At 36.7% G+C, this 20,501-nt stretch overlaps 2 protein-coding genes across 4 annotated transcripts; one reads left to right on the forward strand and one right to left on the reverse strand.

The window, feature by feature from the left end:
- Positions 1 to 4,627: 4,627 nt before the first annotated feature.
- On the forward strand, positions 4,628 to 13,097 carry LOC126698163 (mitogen-activated protein kinase kinase kinase YODA-like). The gene is made up of 12 exons (XM_050395179.1): positions 4,628 to 4,897; positions 5,996 to 6,802; positions 6,948 to 7,688; positions 8,111 to 8,198; positions 8,291 to 8,353; positions 8,714 to 8,874; positions 8,997 to 9,072; positions 9,341 to 9,400; positions 9,486 to 9,593; positions 9,802 to 10,041; positions 11,517 to 11,608; positions 11,755 to 13,097. The coding sequence occupies exons 2-12, from the start codon at positions 6,255 to 6,257 to the stop codon at positions 12,254 to 12,256; spliced, it is 2,679 nt and encodes an 892-aa protein (XP_050251136.1). The 5' UTR covers positions 4,628 to 4,897; positions 5,996 to 6,254; the 3' UTR covers positions 12,257 to 13,097.
- Positions 13,098 to 13,711: 614 nt separating this feature from the next.
- LOC126698164 (short-chain dehydrogenase TIC 32, chloroplastic-like) lies at positions 13,712 to 19,434 on the reverse strand. Of its 3 annotated transcripts, none has more exons than XM_050395180.1 (8): positions 19,259 to 19,430; positions 18,123 to 18,354; positions 17,047 to 17,126; positions 16,506 to 16,659; positions 15,878 to 15,956; positions 15,369 to 15,453; positions 14,467 to 14,513; positions 13,712 to 14,131 (listed from the first exon to the last, which is right to left on the reverse strand). In XM_050395180.1, exons 1-8 carry the CDS (start codon positions 19,362 to 19,364, stop codon positions 13,955 to 13,957), a joined length of 960 nt encoding a protein of 319 aa, XP_050251137.1. In that variant the 5' UTR covers positions 19,365 to 19,430; the 3' UTR covers positions 13,712 to 13,954. The 3 variants fall into 3 exon arrangements, with proteins under 3 accessions (XP_050251137.1, XP_050251139.1, XP_050251138.1); XM_050395182.1 differs by having other exon boundaries at positions 19,204 to 19,351; XM_050395181.1 differs by having other exon boundaries at positions 13,997 to 14,197; positions 19,259 to 19,434.
- Between the last annotated feature and the right edge of the window lie 1,067 nt (positions 19,435 to 20,501).

A 20,501-nucleotide genomic window follows, 5' to 3' on the forward strand; every position in this document is an offset into this window, starting at 1 on the left:
TACTCTGAATGGGCCGGAACCGGTTCTCCTAGGTGCGGCAAGAATGACATTTATCGTGCCGATGGGTGGCCTCAAGGTGCTTTGCCTGGTATCGACATTTGACTGCTCAGGGCGTTGCAACAGATGCCCTATCTTTCCTTCTCGGACGAGTCGATCCACATAGTTCTTCAGATTCCTACATTCGTCCGTGACGTGGCCGGGCTCTTGGTGATACGCACAATATAGGTTCTGATTGCGTTTTGAGGGGTCACCTGCCATCCTATTGGGCCATTGAAAATAGGGCTCGTGCTTTATTTTTTCCATGATCACGTGTAATGGCTCTCGGAACACAGCGTGGACTACCTGAGCCCCTGTAGATCCCGACTGTTCTGCATAATCTCTTCTCGGCTTATTACTGTTACTGAAGCGGTCCGACCTGAAGTCCCTTCTCTCCTGGGGGACAAACTTCGCCTTTCCCTTCCCGGTTTGCTGGTCCTCCTCGACCCTCTTATACTTGTCTATCCTATCCATAAGTTGCCGCACGCTGGTGGCTGGCTTCCCCGTGAGAGACTTTCTCAAGCCATGCTCTGTCGGCAAGCCCCTTTTAAAGGCACTGATGGCGACGTCATCGTGACTCCCTTCTACCTCGTTGTGCACCTCCCAATATCTGTCCGAGTAAGCTTTTAGCGTTTCTCCTTCTCGCATGGACAGAGATAAAAGGGAATCGAGGGGCCGAGGGACTCTAGTGCTGGTGATGAAGCGGGAGCCAAAGGCCTGCGTCAACTGTTTGAAGGAGTCTATAGAGTTTGGTGGGAGGGCATCAAACCATCTCATGGCTAAGGGCCCCAGGCTGGAGGGGAACACTTTACACATTAACGCCTCGTCCCTGGAGTGAACGGCCATCCTTTGGTTGAACTGGCTCACGTGCTCCACTGGATTAGTTCGACCATTGTACAGGCTAAACGTTGGCTGATTAAATCGCCGAGGGAGCACCGCCCGCTCTATCCTACGGGTAAATGGCGATTGGGAGATTCGATCCAAGGCCTTACTCATGGCGTCATTGACTAAGCCCTGGTAAGGTGGGTTTTTGCGGCCGCGTTTGTGAGGCCTCTCTTCCTCATAGGAGAACGTCTCGCTCGGGGGGGGTCCTCCTACTTCGTCTGTATTCATCATCCTCACCACTGCTATTATCCGAAATGGGCAAAGGACGTTTTTGTTGGGCTCGCCGCAGCCTTTTCTTCAAATCCTCAATCTCTTGCTGCAGAGCCTTCTGCTCGTTGTGCTGGTGGGATGCATGGTCTTTCCCTTTCGAGCGACTTTTACTCGTGTGGGCGGTGTTCACACTGCCCTCTCGTTGATCATTTTGGTCTTTTGCTCGTTCAAGGTTTACAAAGTTGTCCTGTCGTTGAGATTCAGTACGTCCGGTTTGGCGCGGACCTGATCCTTCCATCCCTTGCTGTTTCACTTATCGAGACACAAGTTCTCCCCACAGACGGCGCCAATTGTAAGGTGACGAATTTGGGATTCAGGCCCAACAGGTGGGAGATTCTGGCCCAAATGTCCCTCAACAATGAATTTGTAGAGAGCAGGTTATAGAACTAGGTCTTTGACAGGAGAAACGAAGTTACGACCAAGCCATGCAACCAGTTGAACGTAGGGATATTCCTTCGAGCTTTTGGAGTAACGGTCCCTGAGGCTGTTCCTGCTACTTCTCTCTCTTTTCTCCTTCTTCTTCCTTTCTGCTTTCTGCTTGCGATCCCTTTTCCATGGGGATCTCCTTCCCTTATATAGTACCCTTCCTGAGATCATGTCCCTACACTTGTCAGTTATCCGATCCTCCACTCGAGTGCCTGTCCCATAGGTCATCCTCCCTCCTTTCTGTGAGTTGCACTGGCCAAGGTCATTCTGCGTTCCTGTCCCTTCCACATTAATGCGGCTGGAAAAGTAGTTCCTTGGCATTTAATGCGGCAGTTGTGATTGTCCCCTCCTCCTTCCTGAGTGTCACGCATTGTTTCTTCGTATTGGGCGACCTTTCGCTAAGTATGGGGTGCAAACTGGATGCTTACTGGGTGAGTCCGAGGAGGTGTTCCTCCTCGGACGCCCCTTAGCAGGCCCGGCCCATCATGATTGAGACGGGATATCCTACGCCCATGCCTTTTCTTCTTTATCGCGGCTGGGCTTGGTACGTGAGTTACGGCCCAACATCAACTGACAGACTTTACCCACCACAGAGTTGCTTCAAACTGATATAGAAAAATAGCCTCTTTTTGGAGTTGTTTCTAGTTGAACTTAATTCTTCAAAAGTTGAGTTTCACATCAATCGTATCCACGGACCACATTATTAGATTTGACATGAAATTCATTGAAGAGTTGAGCAACTGGGTTGTACTTAAAATGAGTCTGAATTCTAAAAAGAGTTTTTTTTTTTTTTTAATATATATTATAGATAATTAATATTAAAATAAGTCAATTTTTTTAAAATTAAAAATAATTTAAACCATTTTTGAAAGTTATAACTTTCATCATAATAATTTTAGAAATAAATTATGAAAATATTCATAAATAAATGGTACAAAATATTGTACTCATTGATATCTTCCCTAAATATTGTATTTTTCTTTTTAGGGGTTTGAGTGATAGTATAAAGTCCTCTATGTTGCTCTATGTTTGGTCTTTGAACCCATCTCCTCCACTAAGAACCTGTCCAGACTTTCCGAGTTATAAAGAATCCACTGAGTTTGACTAAATTTTATCAGATTATATGTTTAAACAGTCTAATTAATTAAATACTAGAACCAATCTAATTACTGGATCACACTGATTCATATATTCGAGTCCACCAAATTTGTTCGGTTTTAATAACTATGCTTCCAACTATTTTCCTTTTTATATTAATAATACAAAAAAAATATCCCACCTGTTAAAGTTTGAGGCTATAATTATTAATTAGAGCATCTACCGAGTCAATAAAGTATTCCACATGGCTTTCTCCCAGAATGAACACACCCCAGGTGGAGAAGGGCATAAGAACAACTTGCAGGAACCATCCAATGTTATAACTACCAGTGTAATTCTGGCCATAAACAAAGCAACATTTGTAAAGCTTATATTATTTAATTTGGTGGGTGAAGTGAAATTGCCAAGAACTATTTTCCAATATCCAGCAATTAAAAAAAAAGAAAGTGTTAAACTGGTTTTGACTTTTAGGAAGTAAACGCGGGTGTCCTCTAGTGAGTACAAATTTACATCATGTTTTCACCACAATGTAAACTTAAAATAATTCAACAAATTTAATATTCAAATAATTTATATCATATATTAATTTGCTTCAAAGTCTTATTTTATATGACAAACATGACCTAACACAATGTGAAAATATGTGGGAACTGGGAAAGCACTATAACATGACAAAAGACCTAAACTTTCAATAGAAATTTGACGAAGAATTTAGCTGATGCAGGACTTTCATACATCATAGAAGAAACTGACAAATTGGGAAATTACAGTGAATTGAAGGGGATTTTAAAGTGATGATAGGGATTATTATGCGACTTTGGTAATGTGCTAGAAAAAATTAGTTGACTTTGGGAACTTCAACCATCAAGTTGAATATAATTTATATAGTAAACATATTTGACAAATAAGAGCATCCCTATCCTTTTCACATGGACTACAACAAAATAAAAGGTTTCAAATTGAGTAGAAAATTAAAAATAAAAAGGTTTCACATTGAGAAAAAAAAAAATTCAAAGGTAATATATAGCATGACACACAATTGGAAATTATATGGTAAAATATAGAAAGATAACCAGTGACTTTGGTAGAGACCCACTTATCCCTTTGAAACTATTTATAGCAAAAGAAAAAAAAAAGTGCTTGAATGAACACTTTATTTATTTATTGGAAACTTATTAAGATATAATTGTATTTAAATAAATAATATCTTAAAAACAAAACCAAAAACAAAACAAAACAAAACAAAAAGGGAAAACAGCTGGCTAGCGTATATCTTAACATTAAAGTAGAGGTATTCATGAACAAAAAAATATCTGATCTCCTTCAAAACTCCAAACTTATAAACAAAAAAACAAAAACAAAAACAAAAAATTGATTAAATTTCAAAATGGTTAATCAGAAAAACCAAAGACTTTTTGGGATCAGACTGTTTATTGGTACTCACTCTTTAGGGGTACACAAGACTCTGACCCTTGAGAATACTGGAGAATTAGTTGATTGTTACTGAATGTCTGAAAGTTATTCCGGGGAAAAAAAAAAAACTTGAAATGGAATCAAATCTAAAGGACAACTTTTAAAGTTTTAATCCAAATAAAACTTAAAAAAATTAATTAAAAAAAAAGAATATAAACTCTAAACAGCAATTTATTAACTAGTGAGTACAATACAGAATCTACAGTTACATTACATATATGGGAATAAAAGAAAAAAAAAATATATATATATATATATATATATGACAAGAACAGTAAAAATAAATACTAGTAATAATTAATATCATCAATTATAAATATCATTAAATATTTCATGCTTAAAATATTAATAATACTAAAATAAAATAAAAATGCTTCTCCCAGACAAAGACACCGTGTCTTAAGCTGAGCTAAGACATTACGTAGTTATGTTTACATACTCTCTCTCTCTCTCTCTCTCTCTGTCTTTAGACTCTTTACGCGATCTCTTTCATAAGCTTTCAACTAAAGAAAATTCCATCCAAATCCCAACAAAAAAAATAAATTAAAAATTTTTTTTTTCCATTTCAGATACCTAGGGTTTTCTATATTTATGGTGTAAAGCTCCTGCAATTACTGAAGGATTGAAGGAACTTGTATCATTCAGATATTTTTTTTAGCTAAAATACCCACTTGGGTTTAGCGCAGATTCACTGCTTGGAGTATATATAGTAAGTTTGAATTTTGTTTCTCTTATCAAAATTTAGTAGATTATGTTTCTCAAAGTTAGTTAATTTAGTTGGGTTTTCAGTTTTTTTTTTTTGGAAGTTTATTAGTAGATCTGTGCTAAGTGGTAATGTTTCTGAGTAATTTGAGATGGTGATACTAGTTTGGTTTCCAAGAAAATTGGGGAAAGAGTGAATTTTTTTTTTTAATGTTGTTTTGTATTCTGGGTTTATGGAATAGAGGTGAAATTGGTGGGTCAGTGACTTTCAGTAGAGTGGGTTTTTCGTTTTTCTGGAGACCCAATTGATCAAAATTGGAAATTTGAATGTGTTATTTGCTTTGTTCTGTATATTCTATTGGGAAGTGGAGCATAAATGCTTTTTGGATTGGATATGAATTGAGTTTTTTAGCTGGTTTATGCTAGTGAAACTGAAACATATCTATTGAGGTGCGTATGTGAAGTTCAGAAGTTGAATTGGCAGATAAATTGTAGGAAAATGAATTTGGGGTATGTATATGGAGAAAATTTATGATTTTGCTTCAATTGAGGCAGTAGATGCTGATATCCTGTGTATTTTAGTTGTAAAATAGATGCAAAGTTGTGAAAAGTCAAAACCCATCAGTTTTGGCGCTTTTGGGTGCTATTTGTGTGATCCAAAACCTAGGTAAATTGAAGATCAGTGGCCAAGTTTTGGCTTATAATATGTTGTTTATACGAATGTGACATGATATGGAGTGTGTTTGTTGGTTGCACAAGTGTGTCTGGGTGCCGGAGCTGTCTATATTGAGATACTAACAAATTATTCAATAGTTTCAGTTTCGTTGTAGCATACTTGTTAGATACACACAATCATTTCTGAACATCCACTTGACACACAATACTGAATGGGAATTTTACACGCATTTAATCTTGTTTTGAAGATTTTTTTATTTTATTTTATTTTATTTTATTTATATGTACACTTATTTAAGCAGATTCTTCTATATATTTCCTTCATGCATGTTAATTTGTGCATGATTTACAAAGTTACATAGCTTTGTTGATCATTGAACACAGTACCGAGTCTGTTTCCAAAACTAAGATGTGGCTTCTCTTCCTGCAGGCTCCAATTATGTGCTACTAATTGTGAACCTTGTTCAATTCTAGACTAGGTAGTTTTGGTTCTCCCTAAGCTCCTTTGTGGTGAAGGTCATTGTTGGACTAGAGAATTGAACCTTTCATTGGTCTCAGAATTGTATAGTTGTATGTGGTTATTACATCATGTATAGATGTTATGTGATCAATCTTGATACTGGAAAATGGATTTTATTTAGAAATCTTCCTTGCTAATTTGGTAAACTTCTAATATAAAGTAACAAAATATGCCTTCATGGTGGGCGAGGTCAACATCCAAAGAAGCGAAGAAGAAACCAAACAAGGAAAGTTTCATTGACGTATTACAAAGAAAATTTAAGGGTCCATCTGAAGGTAAAGTAGACAGTAGATCAGGAGGGTCTCGAAGACATTGCAGTGACACAGTTTCAGAGAAGGGGTCCCGATCCCCCCAAGAATCAAGATCACCTTCTCCTTCCAAACATGTGGCAAGGTGTCAAAGTTTTGCTGAAAGAAATAATGCTCAACCACTTCCACTTCCTGGTGTACGCCCTGCAAATGTAGTCCGTATAGATTCTGAAATTGGTATATCAACGAAACCCAGTTTGGAAAAAGGCTCCAAGCCATCGCCTCTTCCAATACCTGGATGCATTCGTGGCAGGCCAAATCCTACAGATTTAGATGGGGATATTGTCACTGCTTCAGTTTCTAGTGATTGTAGCATTGAAAGTGATGATCCAGCTGACTCACATCACCGTAGTCCTCAAGCAACTGATTATGACACTGGGACCAGAACTACTGCTGGCAGCCCTTCCAGGTGTGTTCACATCTAACATTCACTTTAACACTTTCTGTACTGATATTTTCTTGTTCAAATATGGTTTCTATGGCTTCTCTTTGTGCTTAACTGCTATCAATCTTTTTTACACATCCCTGACAAATTTATTGAATATTTGCTGAAGTTTGAAGCTCAGGGATCAATCCTCTACCGTTGCCCAAACAAACCCAAGGGAACGGAAAAAACCTCCTAACCTTTCATTCTGCAATCATACGTCCCCTACATCACCTAAACGAAGGCCTTTAGGCAATCATGTGCCGAATCTACTGGTTCCTTATAATGGTGCTTTCTGCAGTGCTCCAGACAGCTCCATGTCAAGTCCTTCCAGAAGTCCGCTGAGGGCATTTGGCACTGAACAAGCTCCGAACTCTGCTTTCTGGACTGGGAAGACTTATCAAGATGTCACTTTTGTTGGATCTGGGCAGTGCTCTAGTCCGGGTTCAGGTCACAATTCTGGGCATAATTCAATGGGGGGGGATGTATCAGGACAGATTTTTTGGCAACAAAGCAGGGGTAGCCCTGAGTATTCTCCAGTACCAAGTCCACGAATGACTAGCCCTGGTCCAAGCTCCAGAATTCAAAGTGGTGCTGTCACACCCATTCATCCTCGAGCAGGAGGGACACCCCTGGAGTCACAGACAAGCTGGCCCGATGATGGGAAACAACAGAGTCACCGCTTACCCCTTCCTCCTATAACAATTGTAAATTCTTCTCCCTTTTCTCATTCAAATTCAGCCGCAACATCTCCCTCTGTGCCACGAAGTCCAGGAAGGGCAGATAATCCACCAAGCCCTGGCTCACGCTGGAAAAAGGGGAAGCTGCTGGGTACAGGTTCTTTTGGGCTTGTTTATGTTGGCTTTAACAGGTATATACTCTAAAAGCAAAATTCTGAATCCACTATCTGTACACTTTTACTCAGTTACACAAATGTATAATACTCATGTTTAGATGATCTGATAACAAAAAAAAAGCATCTCAGAAAGCCAGTGTTCTTGTTGCAGATGTCTTTCGGCTCTCAATGATACCTACATTGACCTGTCTACTAATAAAAAGTATAAAATAAAGTTATATAAAATATGAGTGATTGATCCTTGTTTTTTCAATTTTATCATGGGAGTGTAATGAATAGATAATTTTGATGTTAGTCTTGCTTATTAATTGCATCAATGCTTATTTACCGTATCAAATATGATTAATATTGTTTATGCATATCTGGTGCAATATCCTAATCCCTTTTTATTTTTCCAATTGTTGGTCATGTCTAATTTGTAACCTTGATTGGTTTAGTGAAAATGGTGATATGTGTGCAATGAAGGAGGTCACATTATTTTCAGACGATGCAAAGTCTAAGGAAAGTGCTAAGCAATTAATGCAGGTAAGTTGATCCCCATTAGATAACTGTCCAAATAAGTCATTTAGTTGCTTGTTGTTTTGGTTGAAAGGAGTTCTTCTGTTCTATTTTGGCAGGAAATTGCTTTATTAAGTCGTTTACAACATCCAAACATTGTGCAGTATTATGGGTCTGAAACAGTAAGTTTTATGTTTTATGTCTGCAAACCTACAGCTAATGTGCTAAGCATTCTTTATAACTACAAGATTTCCTCTTTTTTTTTCTTTGTATTTATTGTATCTTATGGTTTTGAAATCTGGAAACAGTCCATGCCTTAAATGATGCTCACTCTAAAGAAGAAGTTTTAAATAGAATTTTCCTATGGTGGTTACCAAGTCTCAAAAACTTGTGGGAACTAACCTGTTTTTGGTACTTTGAATAACCTAATTGCACACTACCATATATTGGTGTGGCCAATGCCATATCATTTGCAATGCATATTTTTAATTGTCAATTCAACTTATTGTAGTATACTAAATTTTTAAAAACTCCTTGAACAGGTAGATGACAAACTTTATATATACCTTGAGTATGTATCTGGTGGCTCCATTTATAAACTTCTCCAAGACTATGGACAATTCGGTGAACTAGCAATTCGTAGTTATACTCAACAAATCTTGTCAGGGCTTGCATACCTACATACTAAAAATACTCTCCACAGGTGAATTGAGTTTCCTAATATCTGAGTATAGTGATTTGAAATATAAAATTTTCTGCTACTATAGTTGTTTATTTGCAAACTTTACACATTGTTTATCTTATTAAACTGGATTTCCTGTGCAGGGATATTAAGGGAGCAAATATACTAGTTGACCCAGCTGGCCGTGTGAAGCTGGCAGACTTTGGGATGGCCAAGCATGTAAGTGTAGCCATAATCAATTTGGATTTGAAGTGAGAATTTAGTAAAAGAAGATGCACCTGAAAATAATAAATTGGAATTATCATAAAAATAGTAATCATGCTTAAACAATCACTACCTTCAAAACGTACAGCATTGCAACGCTAAATGACGTTTCATGTGAACCAAGTCATCCACCCCCCCCCCCCCCCCAAAAAAAAAATTGTTATCTTTCCCAGACTGCATGATCAAGCCTGCTTGTCGAACTTATTTTGTTTATGCTTTGCAGATCACTGGGCAGTCTTGTCCACTATCATTCAAGGGGAGCCCTTACTGGATGGCACCTGAGGTCAGAATGATTCTCGTTTTAGCATGATTTCCTCAGTACATGTTTCTTAATGGTAGAACTCAATTCTCTTTCATTGGTTTCCCAGGTTTTTAAGAATCAAAATGGTTACAACCTTGCTGTGGATATCTGGAGTCTTGGGTGCACTGTATTGGAAATGGCTACAACAAAACCACCTTGGAGCCAATATGAAGGGGTCAGTGATTTAGAAAAGTAGAAAGAAACTTTAACAACCCCCCCCCCCCCCCTTTCCCCGGGTCTCCTCTCTTTTCACCCCAAACGCTCTTACTTAAATATTGTATTCAGTCAAGGTTCATGTAGTTGACCACTCTCTCATATATTGGAAGCACACATCATTGAATGTTGTTAGATTCTGTCTGATATTTGCGTGTTATGCTCTGAAGGTTGCTGCCATGTTTAAGATTGGGAATAGCAAGGAACTCCCAGCAATTCCAGATCACCTCTCAGAAGATGGGAAGGATTTTGTTAGGCAATGTTTGCAACGAAATCCAATGAGTCGTCCAACTGCTGCTAAGCTTTTGGAGCACCCTTTTGTGAAAAATGCTGCACCATTGGAAAGACCTATTGTGGGCCCTGAGTCTTCAGATATGACTGCAGTGGTTACAAACGGAGTGAAGGCTCTGGTATGAAATTTATTTTTACCTTAAAAGCTAATGGATGTCTTTGATACAATTTCAATATGTGAATTATTGTATAGTGGATTAATGGATTTTAATCTTCTTCTTTAATGTGTATATTGTGTTGTATCAAGTTGTGTGACTGCCAGATGTCTATGCATCCTGAATGTGTATGAACTAAGAACTTGGCTAATCAGTAGTGTAAGGTAGTAAGAAATCAAATGGATTGTGTTACTTTAAATCTTTCTTATTTTAATCTGCTAAAGTTTGGCATTTGAGTGCTTTATACATGTTGTGAGAGGAGGTTGGCTTAGAAAATAATATCAGGAATTTATGTAGAATTCTCGTGAACAGCATATGTCAATACTTGGAAATGGAAGGTCATAAAACTTATTTTTCCTGATTTTTGAGACTGTTAGATTTGTCTTCTAAGCAAGATGGAATTGAGAACCTTTTCAAAATCTTGGTTTCATTCAAGTCAGATTAGCACAGTTCAACCAGTATCAGGTGAGAAACTTCATAGAGATCTTCTGGCTATAGCCATAAGAGATTGCATAAGGCAGATTTTGTTAGCCCAAGTATCACAGAGAGAGAGATTAAATAGAGGATTTTACTTATAAGAATAGAGCTAGTAGGCTAATTTTCTTTAGGAGTTCTAAGCTAATCAGCTGTTAGGATGAAAAGTTGGATTTCTGAAGGACAGACGTATTATATAGGCAATGGCGACCTCAGTTAGAAGAAATTAAGAGTTCAAAACTCCTACAAGATAAAAAACTCTAGTTAGGTGGCATCCATCCTAAACTCAAGGGAACTCGAATTCGTTTGGTGGGCAATCAAGATACATGTGAAATTTAAATAATTCTCTTCTAGGACTCTTAAGGTGTATTAGCCGCACCACTATCAGATCAAATAAGTAGTGCAATGAGTAGAATATATGTGGGTGTAAGGTAAAATGTTGGATTAAAAAGGAAGCAAAAAAAAAAACCTGACAGGCATCGTCAGCTCATTGTACAGAAAAGAAAAACAAAGAGAATTGGTGAAAATTTGTATGTACATTTGGAGGATTTTGAACATACAATTGAGATACTAAAAGAACATTTTTAGTAGAGAGCATAACTAAAATAGCTCATAATTATACTATAAATATGTTCCAAAAAGAATTGATCAGACAAAAAATTGAGTCCGGCTCATCCAAGAACATCTTAGTAAGGCGTGGAGTTGAGTGATGACACTGTTATGGACACAAATGTAATTGCATGCTTAGATAAATCATAAAACTATGGTTGATATTTGGTCTTTGTGCCTGCAGTTCGAGTGTCTCTGTATGTGAATGGTGTATGTCCTAGGTTAAGCTTTCACAATTGCCCAGCCTTGGTATATTATGACATTGGATTTTATTTTTAAATTGATGTCCTTGTGTGGATCTAAAAGAAGTGGCTTGTTATGTCTGTTTTATTTGTGACTTCCTGATAATTTTTCAGGGCATGGGGCAAGCAAGAAATCCTTCCACCTTGGATTCTGATAGACTTGCATTTCACTCGTCTAGAATTTCAAGAACTGGTCCTCATGCTAGGTCTCTCTCTCTCTCTCTCTCTCTCTCTCTCTCATACACACACACACACACACCCCCTAATAATGATGATCATCGTGTACCTCCTGACCTCCAACAACAACAATAATAATAATCTTTTTATCTGATTTAATTTTCCTTATCTCCAGTGAGATCCATATTCCAAGGAACATATCATGCCCTGTCTCACCCATTGGAAGCCCTCTTCTGCACTCAAGGTCGCCACAACACCTAAATGGAAGAATGTCTCCTTCTCCGATATCTAGCCCACGGACCACTTCAGGCTCATCCACGCCTCTCACAGGTGGCTTTGGTGCCATTCCATTTAATCACATGAAACAGTCAGTATACTTGCAAGAGGGTTTTGGAAGCATGCCCAACCTCCGAAATGGGCCCTATGTCAATGGCCCCTCCTATCATGATTCAAATCCTGACATTTTTAGAGGGATGCAACCAGGGTCTCACATCTTCACAGAACTGGTGCCCAGTGACAATGATGTTTTGGGAAAGCAGTTCGGAAGGCCTGCTCATGGAGAATTGTATGATGGACAGTCAGTCTTGGCCGATCGTGTATCTAGGCAGCTCTTGAGGGATAATGTTTTGGATCTAAGTCCCAGATCTTCTTTGCCCAGCCGCACAAATGGTATCTAACTTGATTCATAATCATGCATCTCCACTTGTCAGAGCAGGCTCTCAAGTCTGTTACTGTCTTTTTGGTTCATAGGATCAATTATATTCGCCATTCTAACTGCTAAGGAAGCTAATTTGTACAATAAGGACCCTAAGTGAAAGAATCCCTGGAATAAGGTTGGATCTATAGGAAAATGAAGTGGCAGGAGGGAAAGTGTTTTGAATGGCATAGCATTCAGCTTATGGCATTCAGATCCTTGAATGAAAACCAAGCCAAGCTATATGAAGAAACTGGTGCTGGTGGCTAGACCAATTATTACATTTGGAGCTCGCTTCCTAGCAAACAAGTCACTAGTTGTCATTCATAACCTTTTATGATATGATGTGGCATTGACTTGAGTGCATATATTGTCATCTAATGCTTGACTGGGTTGAGGAACGAAAAGAGTTCAATTTTGTCTTGAGGAAGATGACTTCTGGTGATCCAATGCATGGCGGTTCTTTTAACACAAAAAACTCACGGCAGTAAGCACTGTATATGTTGTCAAGATCATATAGAAGAAAATAGAGATTGGGTTGGTGCAATTATTAGCTTTGGCACTTTTTTTTTTCTTTTTGTTGGGGGTGGGGGGTGAGGAGGGGGTGTTCTGAAATTGAAACTGCTGTACAGAGAAGATGGAAACTGAATTGTGGTACAAATTGTTAATCTAACTGTCGAGGATTCGTCGAGCCTGTGCATTTCTGTTTCCTAGAACGGTTTATGCCGGCTCAGTTAACTGTCCTTGTATACTTTGTTACATGATCTCTTGTATGTACTCTCCACTTCGTCTTATTGAAGAAGTATACTTCTATTGTCCTATAATTTTCTGGCACTGCAATTTTGCATGGGCTTGTCATCATTATTTCAAAATATCACGCTGCAATGGGGAAAAATGATATCGCAAAGATTTATTTTTCAGTTTGTAACTTTCATAGAGAATATTTGAATTTTCTGTCAAGATATGCAGTTCTAAAATGAGTAAATTCTAATCCTAATCCAAGATAACATATAACATTGCAAATTGCGTCAATTCTCATATGATTACTAGTAACATATCATTTTCCAAATAAATCAAATATCCATATTATTTGTAAACCACATGAATACACCTATGATTTGTAATATTTTATCTGAACTATCAAATTAATTCATTTCAAATGAAGAGGATCCATATCCCTACAGAACAGTGGTTTCATAGAGAATATTTGAATTTTCTGTCAAGATATGCAGTTCTAAATTGAGTAAATTCTAATCCTAATCCAAGATAACATATAACATTGCAAATTGCGTCAATTCTCATATGATTACTAGTAACATATCATTTTCCAAATAAATCAAATATCCATATTATTTGTAAACCACATGAATACACCTATGATTTGTAATATTTTATCTGACCCATCAAATTAATTCATTTCAAATGAAGAGGATCCATATCCCTACAGAACAGTGGTTTATTCATCGGAGGAAAAAAGAACCCGGGTGGTTCCCCTTTGCCCTGAAAAGCCACACAGGGTTTCCTTTGTAAGTCACAATGACTTACAAATTTACAATGATAAATAGGTCTTCCAAATTCACAAATATATTACAGCGTATATATTTCTCTCTTAAGTGAGTAGAAAACACAAGATAGTGTGAATTTTTAATACATAAATTATAAATCAAACGGTATATAAACTCTATGAAACAGGAGTACATCTGTCAATCATATTCAAGCTGAAATTCCAGAGTTTCTTCGCCAGCTCAGAATCATTAGCTTGAGGGCTTGCTTCAACTTTGTTACTGTCTGCAAAATAGTGGCCACTAACCCCTTTAACTTGTGGATGCAATGCCACATAACATGTTGTTGCTGCCCCCTATACCAAATCATATCAACGATAAGGAGAAACTCACATCATAATTCAAGCATTAATCCACCCATCCTGATTGAATTTGCATGTGTGACAGATTAATTGCAAAGGACAGAAAATTTTGATTGTAACATTCACCTTTTGGTTGAAATCAAAGTATTTAACTTCAAATAAAACAGGGAAAAAAATCCAACTGCAATAGTTTCTTTTACCAGTACATCTCATCTCCAACAAAAAAGGGAAAAAAAAATCAATTTTGTAGATTTAATAACCACAGGAATACGCATCTAAAAATACAACGCTACAACGACTTTTCTTATATTTGTAAAGTACAAAATTACCTGTTGAACATTTTTAATCATATATTTACCAAGAAGACCAATCAGACCTGCGCCAAACCGAAATGAGAAACCATCAAATGACAAACTCAAACAACTTTCGTTAAATGATGCAAAAGAAGAAAAAGTGTTGTGCATTTAATTATAGCATAGATTCTACTAAGGATTAATATCAAGCTTAGGTGAATTTTCGTCTGAGATGGATTAAATTATGGTGTTTTTGCAATTTGTAATCTTGTGCTTTAAAAATAAATATATTGTTTCACCCTAATTATGCTTTCCATTTATCCCTTGCACAATCAACCCAAAATTGTGAGCAAAAAGAATACTAGACGTGCATATAGAGATTATTTGTTAAAATGTAGAAAAAGCCTAAATATGAAGTGACACACATATGTCTTTAGGTGAATTTTCATTTAGCCTTCATTGTATTTTCTAATTTTACAGAACTTTATTTTAATCTTCTTCAAACATGTCCCAGCATTTCATACACCTCAAAAAAAGCTACTTCAAAAGCATCATGTGACCAGAAATTTCACTTCTGCATTTGGGCATCATTATTTACAATTCGATATGAGGACTTTGGCCTTTGTAAAGATGAGATCCATAGTTGAGGATGGTTTGGCCAATTTAACACTTTAATTTTTTGGCAAATTTATCATTTTCCATTAGGGTAGTACTAAATCCTGTACAGGAGTAATACAGAAAATGAAACCATGGAGACATATTAGATGTACCTAACATTAACAGTTGAAATCCCTGAATCAATGCAACTAGTATGTACTTTTGTATGACATAATTTTTCCAACCGATGAGCTGTTGTTTTAAAGAAACCAGAGGAATATATATCTCTTTCATGTGAAAACTATAAGTTTATAAAGCATCATAAACAGTAAAGCAATTACCACTGACAAAGCTTTGATGACGGAAAAGATCAGTAGCAACTGCTCCAGGATGCACTGAATTTGCAGTTATCTCTGCCCCATTTTCCTATTAGGAGAAACATGATAGCAAATTACAGTTGTACCGTGAACTACCATTTTCCTGCTTTGTACTGTATCAGTATTTACCATTACAACTTAACTATGAGCTTTATTGGTACTGATTTGTGTGACAAGTAATAGGGACAAAAAGGTCCACATATCCCATCAAGCCAACTTTCATGTTGCCAGTTTCAGCCGCATTTGGAAAGTGCATTAGAGGAAGTATATTCTCTTATCATCCCTCTTTTTTTTTTCAATAACAAAATTTCCATTTTCCCACTATTGCTTATGAGCAAAGGCCATCCCAAAAATTACAGTATGAAAGTGATAGGGATTCTTTGGGCATTATACAATGTTATCGTTTATCTGATATTTTTATATTATTAGAATATATTGTTCCACATTGATTGATATCCATGAACAAGGAATACCTTTAGCCGTCTAGAAAGTTCATTAGCATGCAGAATATTAGCAAGCTTTGATTGACCATATGCAGATAAACCGTTATATCTGTAGATAAACAAAGCTGGCTTGATTAATATTTTCTGAAAAAAGAGACTAAGAATAAAAACCTAACAAGTTGCAACTGACTCCAATCTGTATGTCTTCATAATAAGCTCAAATAATTCATGAAAACAAACACAGAGCATACTCACAAAATTGACCTATTTCTCTCTTGAAATGGAAACACCAAGCCTCTCCCCCTTCTTTATATATATACATATTTTTACTTCATATGGGAGACTGTAAAAGGAAGTACCCCCCCCCCCCCCAGCCCCCCAGAATCTCAATAAATTATAAGAAGTCTGAAGTTCATTACTTCTTTTGCCTGATTCATTGGCCACAGGCTGAGTGGAGGGGTGGCTTCTTGACAATATTTTGCCAAGTTTACCAGTTACCCTCTTGGGAGAAATGCATACTAGATGTGAAGTCTGCAAATAGTTGACAGACTACTTCTCAACCACAATGGCACACAACTCAAACTTAGCATTCTGAAAAAAGGGAAAACAATATCCTAAAAGTATATCCAGGATTCCCTCAGAATAGTTGCAGTGTTACCCTGATGGATCATTGATTTTGTCAAACCAAATCCCTTCACGATATGAAAATTGGTGACGGCGTGAAGAGACATTCACAATCCTTCCTTCTCTGCCAGATTCAAGTGCTGTTTTTTTCATTTTCTCCAACAATAGATTTGTCAAAAGAAAATGACCTGCAAAAAACACAGTCTATCTTGTATTCGCTTTAGAGTAACATTTTACAGATCCAATTATCCCAGTTGATTTTTTTTCCTTTTTTTTTCATTCCTTGTCATTGAGAAAACAAAAAGAGACGGAATGAAAGGAAATAGATGATATGCAATTCAGCTGTATCATTACATTTGAAACCATCTCAGGGAACTGTCAAAAAAGCCTCTAGCATTTCTGAATCAAGTTTCAGAAGGAAGCACTGAAAGTTAAATACTTTTTCAGTCTTAAACAATCACCAGTGATGGTTGAAAGTCCAAAAAAATTCCATCTCAGTAGCACAGGATGAAAGCTACCACTTAATAAATGTATTTAATTTCACACAAAATATTGCATAAGAGAATGAAACATACCTAGGTGGTTTGTTGCAAATTGTAGTTCGATGTTATCTTTGGAAAGCATGAATGGTGTTGCCATGACTCCTGCATTGTTACTTACAAGGAAAACAAATCACTATGATAATTTTACGCAATTTGAATATTTATTTCATACAAAAAATGGATTGATATTTAATAAGTAATAATAAGCAAGCTGGAGACTATATATGTGCATATGCATATATAACATGTATATGAGCATACACATAAACATTCATGAATGTGTAGACAGAAAGAGAGAAGGAAGTGGTAATTAGTAAGCAAACAAGTTACACATACTCCACACACTAATTAGCTTGTTCACTATCCTATGCAAATTAAGCCCGACCCTGAGATCTAACCTCAGTCTCGGCAGAAGCCAAGCTCAAGCAGCATCAGGTTTGGTATCTGCAGGTTGCTAACAGTTGAAGAAAGTTTTCTGCAGATCTAGTTATACTAAACAAAATAAAGTACAAAACTCCTGGTAAAGGTTAATATGCACTATGGAATCTGTTAGGAATTATAATGAAAGGTAAAAGCGTTGGAAAGTGACATAATAATTAATGTTAATGATATATAAATTATAATCACCATTCTCAAATAAAACATGTAAGAGAAATGATTACACCAGACTTGCACATATGAGTACTAACATGCATTTTTCCTCCTCAAATCTAAGATCATGAACTAGATTTTATTCTCTAAATGAGTAACAGATCTTTTTGTATGGTCAACAGATAAACTTGTCAGTAGGTTTAGATGTTTTACAAAAAGAAAATCTGTTTGAGCTAACAGTCTCAACTGTGATGAGACCAACACCGACTAAGCTTTAACAGAAATAGCTGAATCCAGATATAGCTTGACCTCTATCCAAGCTCAACAGGGATTCTACCAATCCAAGCATGACATGCAGTAAACTGTCTATCCTCCACATGTATTCACACAAACACACACACACACACACACAATACAGAGATCAATGCTGATATATAATATAACTATGTAAAAACAGATTTAAAAAGAGGATGTAAATTACAATACATTGCAGCTGATCCTATTTCCATTCATCTTACATGAGAATGCTTAGTGGAAGACCCGAGGAATTGAACTCTTCAGCAAATTTTCTTACTGATGCCATCGAACTTAGATCTAACTCCATAGCATCAATTTTAGCAGTGGGGTTTCCTTTGACCATTGCTTCTTTGACCTCCCTACCAGCTGTCATATTCCTAACACCCATAACTACATGGACACCACACAAGGCAAGAACACGTGCAGTTTCAGTGCCAATACCACTTGATCCCCCTGCGAAGACAGGACCACAAAATGACAAAGTGATGTATCACAAATGCTCATAAAAAAGCAATGCCCATCCGGCTAACTGTTACTTAAATGGGCTTCGCTCACTAGCAATAATATGCATCATATGCCCTTTATATGAAGATATAGAAGCTAGACATCTTATCACACAATTGTCAATTGAAACAGCACAATGCAGTAAAGATCCATGATGTATAAAGACACAAATATGTGTGTGTGTGTGTGTGTTACCAAAACGCCAAGGACCCAAGGACATCTTTAGAATACAAATGGGATCACCCAAATAGATAAGGAGTCTATGCTCAAGGGCACGCCGAACAACCGTTATCAAAATTGTTGTTTGAATTGCTAATATATTGGCATACTGCCTTCTACTAGTCTAAATTGAAAACATGTTAGAGTATATGTTCAATGAAGTAAATTTAGAACATGAACACACACACACACACACACACAACATAAATATTTTCTCAAATCTAGATTTTGGGGTGCTTGCCATGTTCACCACAAGACAACTATTCCCATGTCTGGACACCAAAACTGTGTCCATGACCAAAACACATATAATATGAGCATACATAAGAGTAAGCATGCCACAAACTCTCTTGAACATCACAAATATTCATGAAATTTGCTGTTGAATCTAACCAAGAAATCATATTGATCATCAAGCTTAGCTAATATCAGGAACTGTGAATAAATTAATGACACTCACACAAACAGAAATAACTTTAACAATGCACTGAAAAATCAAATAAATAAATAAATAAAAATAAAAAGTCTACAAGAACCTCAACAACGCACTGAAAAACGAAAACTTTAAACAAAACCCACTTTTTTTTGGACTCATTATTGTTGTTTCCTTTTTCTGCTAAGATGAAAAGATGACCTGTGACAATGGCAGTGAGACCAGTCCCATCAATCCCTTCTGTAACTTCCTCAGCTGTAGTAGAAGCTGAAAACCCAGATGGCCCTTTTCTGTTAAACAACCACATCTCTCTCTCTCTCTCTCTCTCTGAAAAGTAACCGATTGTATTTTGTTTTATTTTCGTGGGGAAATGCACAAATGCAAATTTTTTTTTTTTTTTTTTTTTTTGGGCTTGTAGGCCCTCATTCATCGATTTTGTTTGGAGAAATCTATAAACACACAAAATAAATAAAATAATTGATAAAACTTAAGTGGGTTAATGGTAAATAAAAAAAAAATGATATTAGCGGTAGACCCAAATGAGAACCGGTACAAATTTAACACATCAACAGAAGTTAAAAATGTAGTCAAAATTTTTTGTGTATATACTATATAGCATTTCTCTTTTGTTTGGGTATCTGCCAAGGTCTTGTATTGTCACACTCACATGTGAGACCAAACAATTCAATTAAATTTTGATTTAAGTTGATTTTTTTATTATTTAGAGTTTTGAGTTATTTTGATTTTAACATTTTTAATTTTCAAATTTTTCCTTTTAATTATGCATATTTGATTCTATTTTTATTTTAGCCGTGTTGTCCATTCCATTAGTAATTTGACCGCTCATAATATGTTTTACTAGCTACAATAGTGAAATTATATCATTCCACAACATTATAGCTTATAAGATTTCTCAATCCTCGGCACAAATGAGAACTTTAAGTCCTCCTTTTTCCTCTTTTCATGTATAGTGAAGTCAAAAAGAATTCCTGTTTATCACTATAGGGATAAGGGCTCAAGATCATATATTGGGCTTTGGACTTTTTCTGAGGACATAGAATGGTTCGAGGAAGAACAAATAGTTGTTAGGGATTCTAATTTGAAGTCTTATGAGTAAGGAACGAATGGAAGGTGGTCCAAGGAGGAACTCCTTCTCGGATATGATGAATGCAGCTTAAGTATCTATTCTAACAATTAGAATGACTCTCTAGGAAGTTCCAATGATAAGGACGTGCCTCATGAACATACGAGAAGGAAGGAAACTTAAAAATATCTAAGGAAAAGCTGCTACCACTGCATTAAATGCACTGCAGCTACTTTTCTAGCCACATTTATGTGAAGAAGTCCTCTGAACAGTGCTGCATTGGCTACCACAACTCACAGAAAGCCAAAGAGGGTGTCTAATGGAACAGGTACTCAAGTAAGGGCTCAAATGATCAACAAG

The sequence above is a fragment of the Quercus robur genome, chromosome 9 (assembly GCF_932294415.1).
Source record: "Quercus robur chromosome 9, dhQueRobu3.1, whole genome shotgun sequence".
NCBI classification, from domain to species: Eukaryota; Viridiplantae; Streptophyta; class Magnoliopsida; order Fagales; family Fagaceae; genus Quercus; species Quercus robur.